This window comes from Mauremys mutica, chromosome 4 (assembly GCF_020497125.1).
Source record: "Mauremys mutica isolate MM-2020 ecotype Southern chromosome 4, ASM2049712v1, whole genome shotgun sequence".
NCBI classification, from domain to species: domain Eukaryota; kingdom Metazoa; phylum Chordata; order Testudines; family Geoemydidae; genus Mauremys; species Mauremys mutica.
In genome coordinates, this window is record NC_059075.1 from 133,036,258 (window position 1) to 133,047,023 (window position 10,766).

Sequence of the window (10,766 nt, forward strand, 5' to 3'; positions counted from 1 at the left end):
TCTTAACAGGGGAGAGGGCAGAATTTCCCTTCTCCCTGTGGAGACACTTTACCCACCCCTCCGATGCTGGCTGGTGTGTTGTTTTGAATGGGGTTTTGGAGCACGTGGGGTTTGAAGGGACCAGTCTTGTTAAACAAGTGTCCTCTTAACTGATCTTAGGCACAGAATGGCTTTCTTTAACATGCAGCACTGCCGAGCCCAGCCAGTCAAGGAGAAATCCTAGACAGCTCTGGCCACTTGACGTGAAGGACTTGAGTCTCAGGTTACCACCGCTCATTTTGACTTTATTGCCTTTTCAATTCCTAAAGCTGAATGGATCTGGTGGAGATCAAGGATTTATTTATGACTATAGACCCATACTTGTGATCCACTCCTCCCAACTGCCTCCAGTGGGTAAAGTGGCTTCCTCCTGACACCAGAGAACAAACTCCTTCAGATAATGAGTGAGCATTGGCATGGCAAAGAATTGGTAATAGCAGTGTGGCTTGGAGCCAGCATGTCTTGAAATCTGGGTTTCTAGAAGTCAGTTTCTGTTGTTGGGATAAGGAGAAGTGAGGTGGGTGGGGTGATACCTTTTATTTTATTCTGTTGGTAAAAGACAAGTTTTCAAGCTACACAGAGATCTTCAGATCCCCTACGTAGATCGAAAGTTTGTCTATTTCATCACCAGAAGTTGGTAAATAAAAGATATTACCTCCCCCACCTCGTCTATCTAGTATCCTGGGACCAACACGGCTACAACAACATGACAAACAAGTTGGGATGAGGAGCCGCCCTAGAAGTCAGGAACTCCAGCTGATATTGTTTCCTGTCTCATCTTCTAACAATTGTTATAAATGTTTGCACACAGGCCAAAGAATCCTGGGAGATGGACACCAAAGAGAAACTTGAGCAGGCTGCCATTGTCAAAGAGAAAGGGACAGTGTATTTCAAGGTTTGTAAAGACTTAGTAGAAACTGGGTCGCCAAGAAATGAAACTGGGCTTCCAGTCTAACATTTTCTTAAATTGCTGGTGGACCCTTCAGAGAAACAATTGAAGGGCTTGTCAACACAGGAAGTTACTGTACAGCAAGCTGGAGTTTGCCTTTACAGGTGTGCTAGCTACTGCTCGCTAAACCCCATCTGGGCGCACGCTTATAGTGCCCTGAAGGTGCCTTTGTGTGCTTTAGCTTTAAAGTGTAAGAAGCTAAACTGCCTGAGGGTACTTTTAGTGTGCAGTAAGAGTGTTCACTTGTGGAGTTAATGCGAAGTAGCCGGCGTGCTGTAAATTCACACTAACTTCCCTGTGTAGACAAGCTCTAAAACATCATTGAACAGGCGTAAAGTGTTGCAGTTTGTCCCTCCCAAACAGTTTTAGCCCTAGGCAAGGCAAATATTGCCCCTCTCCTGCCTACCCTCCTCTTCAGATGACCAATATGGTCTATTGCAAACTTGACCTTCCCAGCTTGGCATAGCACAGAAGCCCGAGGAAGGATCTGCAGTGTAGGACAGCAGTTTGGCATTGGACTGTTCTTGCCTGATAGATGGTTCCTACTGAATAAGGAGGTACCGCTAAGAAAAGGTTTCTTCATTTAATACTACTGGCTGCCTTTTTGGGCACTGTATGGAATAGCCTTATGACTTCCAAACTTCATGCAGCTAATGCTTATTTACACAGTGCAAATTTAATCCGTGGAACTCATTGCCATAGGATATTAAGGTCAAGAGTTTAGCAAGATTCAAAAAAAGGGATTGGGCATTTATATGACTAGTGAGAATATCTACAATTACATTATGCCAAACACAATTTATGGGGCTATAAACCCTCCTGCTTCGGGATATAAGCTCAACACTGAAAGGAATTGCCAAGAAAATTCCTGTATAGGTTAGTTATTCTAAACTGTCTGCTGTGTGGTTTCTCACCCCTTGCTCTGAAGCATCTGGTACTGGCCACTGTGCCATGCAGGATATTGGCTTCATCTGGTATGACAATTCCAATAGCTCCTAATAATAGTAGAGAGCTTTATTGAAAGGAAGATACACGCTGTCCATTTTGTAAGTAAAATGAAATTACTTGAATTCAGGGAAACATCAAAATATAGCTGACCTTGAAAATCAGATCGCTTCCATCAAGGTTACAGCGAAGGTTGGGAGAAGATGTTTTAGTCTCCAGACTTTGCTCTGTCAGGAGATATCAGCATCTTTTATCTGTTACAAATCATATTGTTTAAATGTAGTTGGCTGTTTTGATGGATTTGTATTTGAGTTAATGAAGATATTCATATCCTTGCCTTTCAGCCTTCCACTTTCAGCTGTGACGCTCTGTTTAATTTCTGAAACTGGATGAACACCATTGGTCCTTCTCCCCCTGTGTCACAGCGTGTTTCTGAATAAGCAGTTCCCTGTTCAGGCGATCTCTCATGAGAACTATGGGACACCCATCTTTTGGGTCCCTGGAAACTGTACTGGGGGGAGGGATAGCTCAGTGGTTTGAGCATTGGCCTGCTAAACCCAGGGTTATGAGTTCAATCCTTGAGGGGGTCATCTGGGGCAAAATCAGCATTGGTTCTGCTAGTGAAGGCAGGGGGCTGGACTCAATGACCTTTCAGGGTCCCTTCCAGTTCTGAGATAGGTATATCTCCATATTTATTTACTCTAGTTTTGCCTGTCCAGCAGGGGAAAGGGCATAATTTTTTTCTACTCCCACAGCGGGCATCCTATCAGGTGGTGTTGGCTTGCATCCTGCCCTCCTAGCTTCAAGGGGAGTGTCTCCTTGGAACCCTGAAAAGAGAGAGATGGCCGTTGAAAGGGAAGGACAGGAGAGAAGCACTGTCTCCCACTTGGACCAGGCTAATGCTGAGTTCATTTCCTCAGGCAGGTGAAAGCCTAGGACGGTGGGATGTGTGGGCATTCCTCCTAGCACTCATGGGAGTGGGGAGTAGAAAACAGGGCCTGACTTTGCAGAGGTGCTGAGCATTGCGGCTTCCATTAACTTCCTCTGGAGTTGTGGGTGCACGGCACCTCTGAAAATCAACCCCCTTGTTTTTAATTTTAAAAGACTCAAGATGGTTCAGATTGTTAAACTGTCTTTTAAAACTGTTCCAGAAGCATATCCGCTTCAGTTTGCCAAATAACAATCCTTTAGCCTTGTCTTCCCTTCATCCCAGGAAGGCAAGTACATGCAGGCAGTGATTCAGTATGGGAAGATCGTGTCCTGGTTAGAGATGGAGTATGGCTTATCAGAAAGGGAATCTAAAGAAGCTGAATCCTTCTTGCTGGCAGCCTTCCTCAACTTGGCCATGTGCTACCTGAAGCTGCGGGAGTACATCAAAGCTGTTGAGTGCTGCGATAAGGTAAAAGTACACCTGGCTAGAATAGGTTGTTTTTCTGACCACTACCTCTCCTGTCTTTCTCCTCTTCCCTTACACTGAATTTCTCTACAGTCCAGAAGCAACTTCCAAACCTCAGTGTAAGTTTAGTCTTCTCTCTGGTGGGCTTAGAACTGAAACTTAAGGTTTTCTGAATGTAACTTTTTTGGAGGGGTAGAGCGGTAGCACCTCTGTACAAAGTTATGCACAGAGTGATCTTGGACACATTACAACTCAAACCAAATTAAAAGCAGCATCGAACAAAATGAGGGCTGGCATCAAAGAAGAATCTTCTCAATTAAAATGTGAATTAAGAGCAAATTTGGCTTCTCAAATATTCAGAAGTTGATTAGTGTCTAATTCCTAAATAGCCTCAGCCCAACTAACTGCACTTTGTATCTGTTTTATTGATAACGTGCCAGCCTTCGTATGTTTAGGATGACCAGCCTATCTTGTAATCAGGAAAACAAGTAATTGAAATGTTCGGTGGACTTGCAGTATTAATAACCTTATAGGTTAGCAAATGTACATCAAAATCCCGGTGCTGGGATTAAATAAGATTACTCTTGTATGTATTCTGCTCTTGAAACAGTATTCTGCTAGTAGTCATTTAGCAGCGAAAGTTGAAAACGTCAGAAAATAGTTACAGTAATCCATCCTGTCGTACAACATGCATACGAATCAACCTATTCATATCAAAGTGCCTATATCGCTGGAAGGGTGTGAAGTAGAGCCAAACAAATCCTTCTTGCCGAGCTTGGCTCTGTCTAGCAATGTTGTTACAGATCATTAAACTGAAGTTTTGTTAAAAGATGAAAAATGCTAGCATTTGTTGTGCTACTCTTGCTGGGGCTATTCTAATGTGCTTTTTCATCATGGCACTTGGACAGTATAGACTTGTTTTTGTAGAATCTCAGTGTTTCTTTAAAAAGAAAAAAAAAGGGTCTAGTGCTCTTTGTGGATGGAGAAGTTAAAGTAAGTTGAAACCAATCTGTTAAGTTTCAGGAACATACAAGCATCTGAACTAGGTCAATTTCAGACATTTGATTATTTCTCTTACTCAACTACAAACACTTCTAAAAATTGCTTAAAAATAAATTGCTGCATGCGCTAGGAGTGGTGATCTCTTGATCTCTGCTGCATGTCTTGTTAACCCTAGTGAGGAAATTATGTGCTCTTGTCCAGGGGAGTTTTGGTCCCAAAGATTTTAAAGGGACACAATTTCATTTGTACTAAGATGCTTTGTAATGCTGGTATAATTTTATTTTGAACAGTGTCTTTCATGCAAACTTTGTTAAAATGAAATGCTTCACAGAATTAGTTCAGGAGCTGATTCATGCAAAGGAACTGCCTGGTACAGATCGGTTGGGTGGGGAAAAGCATTTCAGATGGGGGGAGGTGGTCCCCCTGATCTTCAGGTGTTCAAAATTTAGCCCTTTGGTCTTTTTAAAAAGTGTTTGTCTGACATTTGGAGCCAGAAGGTATGACTTTTAGGGCCAGATCCTGCAGCTGGATCCATGTGGATAGACCCCAATGACTTCAGTGGAGTTCTACCCACACACAGAGCTAATTTGAATCTAGCCCCTAGGTGCTGACCTGTGCATCAGTGACATTCTTCAGCGTACCAACAGCCTTTTGGAATGTCAGCAGACATGTAAGCATATTGGGCATGTAGGCAGCAATAAAGGAGTTTGTGTAAACTAGAAGCTAGAGTGCTGAAAGTTTTGTCTTGTGCTAAGTTTTTAACTTAAACTTAACTTAGCTTAAACTTGTGTCTAAGTTTTTGTCTTAGACTTTGGTGGCTAGGATTCTTGCAGACTTGATCTGTAGTATAAGTTAGTCATTTTAACTGGAAAAAAATAAAGCTGAAACCTTTAAATATCAGCTTCTGCGTGTAATCATGAGTCATGGTACATTTGTTCAACAATGCTTTTCTAAATGAGTCTTACATTCTTTCCATGTACTAATAATGCAGTTACTCACAATTACCAATGGGCCAAATTCTGGCTTGGGGTAGGCATGTGTGTGTGTGTGTGTAATAGATAATAATATGAAAGATCAGAATCTTGTCATAGGGAATTCTAGAAGAGATTCATAGATTCAAGGACTGGAAGGGACCTCGAGAGTTCATCGAGTCCAGTCCCCTGCACTCATGGCAGGACCAAATACTGTCTAGACCATCCCTGATAGACATTTATCTAATCTATTCTTAAATATCTCCAGAGATGGAGATTCCACAACCTCCCTAGGCAATTTATTCCAGTGTTTAACCACCCTGACAGGAACTTTTTCCTAATGTCCAGCCTAAACCTCCCTTGCTGCAGTTTAAGCCCATTGCTTCTTGTTCTATCCTTAGAGGCTAAGGTGAACAAGTTTTCTCCCTCCTCCTGATGACACCCTTTTAGATACCTGAAAACTGCTATCATGTCCCCTGTCAGTCTTCTCTTTTCCATACACAACTAAGTTTGGAAAAGAGGAGACTAAGGGGGGATATGATAGAGGTGTATAAAATCATGAGTGGTGTGGAGAAACTGAATAAGGAAAAGTTATTTACTTGTTCCCATAATATAAGAACTAGAGGCCACCAAATGAAATCAATGGGCAGCAGGTTTAAAACAAATAAAAGGAAGTTCTTCTTCATACAGCGCACAGTCAACCTGTGGAACTCCTTGCCTGAGGAGGTTGTGAAGGCTAGGACTATAACAGGGTTTAAAAGAGAACTAGATAAATTCATGGAGGTTAAGTCCATTAATGGCTATTAGCCAGGATGGATAAGGAATGGTGTCTCTAGCCTCTGTTTGTCAGAGGATGGAGATGGACGGCAGGAGAGAGATCACTTGATCATTACCTGTTAGGTTCACTCCCTCTGGGGCACCTGCCACTGTCCACTGTTGGCAGACAGGATACTGGGCTGGATGGACCTTTGGTCTGACCCAGTCTGGCCATTCTTATGTTCTTAAGTATAAGTCAACTGAAGATAATTTTTAAAAAAGGAGAGAAAGTAATGCAGCTGCCTCAAGAAGGGGCTTACAGCAGTGAAACAAACTTGTGGAAAAAACAGACACTGCTAAGGATTAAACTTTAGTGGGTTCTGAGAGTTTCACTTTACTGTTGTCCATGTGTGTTCCTCTGGGCTTGGGTTTGGTACTTACCCATGAATTCTTGCATTTGTGGGTTTGTCTCCCACTGACTGTTACTTTTCAGGGGGAGGAGCAATTATAATATTAATCAACTGCAGTATATTTATATGGATTTTCAACCAATACTGGAGGCCAGTGCCATTTTCTGTAGACAAGTTAGGAGCACTGTCGAGATTTCAAGCCATTCCAATTTTGTCATGCTTGATGAGGCTTTAAAACTTGCAATGCCTCTGAAAGAGAGACACATTCACGTTAGCAGAGCGTTTAGGACCCCAGAATAAGGAGCACTCAGGTGACTGCATGACCTCAACATTATTGGGGTGTCTTAAAGCAATGTCTCATTTTAGGGGGTTAGGTTCTGAGTTGTGGTGGAAGTATTTATCCCTTTAATCTGATCTTAGTTGGAGTAACTTCAGCGAAGTCAGTGGAGTTAGACTGGTGTGAGATCAGAATGAAGCACTCCATCTCACCAAAGAGTAGCATGCGACCATTTTTGTTGTTGTTGCGCAACCTAACAGCTAGGTAATGGAATTCTTCTATGTGCCTTTCGGTGGCAGACTGTTCTGCCAAAAAATACCTGATGACGCCTGTGGCCATGTACATCTTTTATAAATTTTACCTGGTGCATATTTGCTAAAGTCATTTCCTCCAGCACAGTCCTTGCTTCTGTTAACTGGAGTACAGTAAAGGGAAACCTCAGGGTAACTAGCAACGCTTAGGATGGCATCCAGCATTAATGTGGAAATGTCTCTTCACAGGCATTAGGACTGGATCAAGTCAACGAGAAGGGGTTGTATAGGAGAGGCGAGGCCAGACTACTAATGAATGAATTTGAATTGGCGAAATATGACTTTCAAAAAGTACTGGAAGTAAACCCGCAGAACAAAGCTGCCAAGTCCCAGATCACAGTCTGCCAGAAGAAGATGAAGGAGCACAATGAGCGTGACCGGAGGATATATGCCAACATGTTCGAGAAGTTTGCAGAGAGAGATGCAAAGGTTTGTATTGTGTTGATGCTTGGAGCTCATCCATCATGACTTGATAGCTGACTCAAGTTAAGTGGACTTTGTGATGGAGAAAGGGACCAGATTAACAGAACTGCAGATTGTATTTTTCTAACAGATAGAGCATGAAGGGATGTTTGACCCATTACATGGAGGGACCAACCCTATGGAAAGAGAGTCTATGTATTTTTTGATGGTCCATTCTTGGTCTCTCTACAGCTGAGGCTAATATCACAGGTATCAGTTGTTGTTGAGGGTATTTGCAATGTGAACCTTTCCCAGGGACCAAGACTCAATTTTATTATTTCCATCTGACAGTTGTTTGGCGGCATGCTCCTGGTCACGGCTGACCTGTGCTGGATTGAAGGTGTCATTCAGTCCTATTGCTAGGCCTGAAATGTCTGATAGGAGTTGGTAGTGGAAATCCACTGGGTATCAAGCATGTGTCTTGCAACACAAGACCCCATTTCCTCCATCTATAATATAGATTCTCTTTCTTACAAAAACAAGCTATGAGTCGCCTAAACAAACAAGTACCTGATGCACACACTACTCTAGCAGGAGGGAATACATGAACTATGAAACCAATTTGTATAAATCCTTTACAGCATTACCTTCAGAACTAATGCCTGATAAATAATTAACTCTGCCAAATAATTAACTCTGCCAGACATTACTACATAAGGATCAATGAATACTCAAGGCTATTAACTTCCTCTTTGTGTCACAGTCAGCATAGCCAGTTGAGTTGCTCTCCCAGGAATAATGTTCTCCTGCTTCTGTAGTGTTGGCCCCAGGTATCTGAGCATTGGCTGCAGCTCCATCCATAACGTCATGTAGTCTATCCTGAAGGTTTTACCTTGTTTCCCTCTTCTACTCCCCCATGTCCCCAAACACCCACTTCGGTAAGAGTTCTCAGTGATGGACCAAATGTCCACAGAGGAGGGGTGCATCATACAACACCCCGTTCCTGTGAATTAGTTGCAGAAGTGCTAATCCAGTACTTTCTATAATGTACCTAATCTCGCTTAGCTAAGAGGAGTGGAGTGTGATCTGCATATGATGTACTAACTCTCCTAGCCAAGAAGGTACACGTTCCCAGTCGGTGTGCGCTGTATGACTACCACTGCTACGCCGTAGGCAAACCTGAGATTAGGAAGAGACGTCCTTTACAATGTGTTTGCAGGGATTGTCTGTCCTCACGAAGGCATGGGAGGACCCTTGGGTTCCCTTTGTCTTTACTGCTTGTGTCTCACCTAACCATGCGTGGTTTACTTGCCGTTGTGCAGGAGGCCAGCAAAGCCGTGGGAGAGAGCGAGGCGGAGAAAGAAACATGTGAAAAGGGGCTAAAGACTCCAGTGGCTGAAGGCAAAGTCTGAAGGGCACATCCGACGGAAGCGAAGGTGGAAAGTTGATCTTTATGAACTTGGCCTGCGCCAAAACAGGTTTCTGCGGAACTCAGGACTCCACAGTGTTTATTGTAAAGCTTGTTACAGTTTGTGTGATCGTGGAAGCAAAATGCCTAACCAGCAGCTTCACAAACAAAAATGTTTAAACAGCCCTTCTGCTTTGAGCATGCTCAGCAGTGGAGCAGAAGCAAAGGGACGGTGGGACCACTCCAAGTGGAACAAGTGGGTTTTTAAAAAGAAAGGGGGAATGACAAAAAAACAACAACAAAGCAACAAGGGGGTTAACTGAGGTGGCTCAAGTCCTGCTTATTTCAGTTTGTGTCAACTTTCCGTACAATGTCCAGGGTCCTCTGAAATGAGTTAGAATGTAGGAGCTATCAGTTGTACAATTCAGTATTGCATTTGGTTGTACTGTCATAGCACGACAAGGGCCTATGTTGTTGTTTAAAAAAAAAAATCGACCCAAGTGCTACCGATTCAAGGTATTGCGCTGTACCTACTAGAACAAAGTGCAAAGCAGTGTGCCATGGTTTGTGTACCGCAGTGTTATGGACTTGAAAGCCAGAAGCAGAGAGGTTACCTTCTTCTATAATTTTTCTTCTCTCACTCCAGTGTAGACTTCAAATGGGTTTGTGTAGCGCAGGGGACGGAACAATCTAGCTCTTATGGTTACATTCAGCGGTTGGGGGTTGGCTTCTGTCTGGAGGTTTCTTGGACACATTTCTGGGGATGTTACAATGTGATGACAGTAACCAGCATTAAAGTACTGCATTTCATCATGACTTTCCCATTTCCTTTTCGGACACTGTTACAACGGCTCCCACTAGTGCTGCTTCAGTTACGTTTTTCATCCCTTCCATTAGAACTCCTCTCTCTTCTTAGGGATTTATAATTTGGCTTTAAAATAGGGTTTCATTCTGGGAGTTAATTTATTTACATTTTAAAAAAAAAAGTTGCACCACATTTTAATGTTGTTGGTGTGCAAAAGATTGTTTTCAGAAGCTGCTGTTTTCAGATGCTTAATTTACATTCTGCAGGTTTAATTTTTTTTTAAATTGAGTTTACAGCTTATTAGGGGGTTGTGCAAAAAAAAAAAGGCAGATGAAATATTGTGGTTCAAAATGGTTATTTGGTCTCTTACTGCACATACGTGGTACCAGGAATCATAGCTTGCCAATGTATATCTTTTATCCAACACTCAGTGCTGTTTTGGTGAGAGCTGTATTTGTTTATTAATAACTTACAAAGCACAGAAATACGTTGTGAATTACAGATCTGACTGGGAATACACATTCTCAACATACACCATTATGGCTCCTTTGAAACCTAGTACATACTTCTACCTTAAAGGGACACTGTCACTACCTTTTTAAACCAGCTTTTAAATTTTTATTTACTCTCCATTGTTTGTAATACCCCCTTTTGAAGCTTGAAAATAAAACTTCTTTTCCTATCAGTTTTGTTCTCCATTTAGCAAATACCGGATTTTATTTTGCTCTTTCTTCTTTAATGCTGCAGAAACCAACGGGCTCTCTCTCTTCACTTCTCAGTCTCTCGACCTTGCACTGTGACATGGGGAATGTGCATGGCTGATAATGGAACCAACCTGAAACTCTGCGTGACCATAGTGATGGAGTCTGTTGATTATATCAAGGCACAGGCTAATGCTGCCCTGGTGTATGCATGCAAAGGTGCCATTGACCATCCTTGGGAGTTATGTACCTGAGGGCAGAATTTAGCCTCTGCTGAGGGCATAGTAGAGGGAGTTGGTTGTATTTAGTTGTATTTTAGTGTAATCCCATCAAAACAGAAAGCAGCTTTAAAAAAATCAACTTGTAATGAATTTAAACAATGTTAAATATTGTG

The 10,766-nt window shown here is 42.4% G+C and overlaps 1 protein-coding gene across 3 annotated transcripts in view; it reads left to right on the top strand.

The window, feature by feature from the left end:
- FKBP5 (FKBP prolyl isomerase 5) overlaps window positions 1–10,353 on the top strand; it is a 55,728-nt gene extending 45,375 nt beyond the window's left edge. For all 3 annotated transcript variants that reach the window (XM_045013512.1, XM_045013513.1, XM_045013511.1), the window contains 4 exons: window positions 851–934; window positions 3,147–3,332; window positions 7,246–7,485; window positions 8,781–10,353. In XM_045013512.1, coding sequence (XP_044869447.1) covers window positions 851–934; window positions 3,147–3,332; window positions 7,246–7,485; window positions 8,781–8,870 — 600 coding nt within the window. In that variant the 3' untranslated portion in view covers window positions 8,871–10,353. The remainder of the gene's footprint in view (window positions 1–850; window positions 935–3,146; window positions 3,333–7,245; window positions 7,486–8,780) is intronic.
- The last annotated feature ends 413 nt before the right edge of the window (window positions 10,354–10,766 follow it).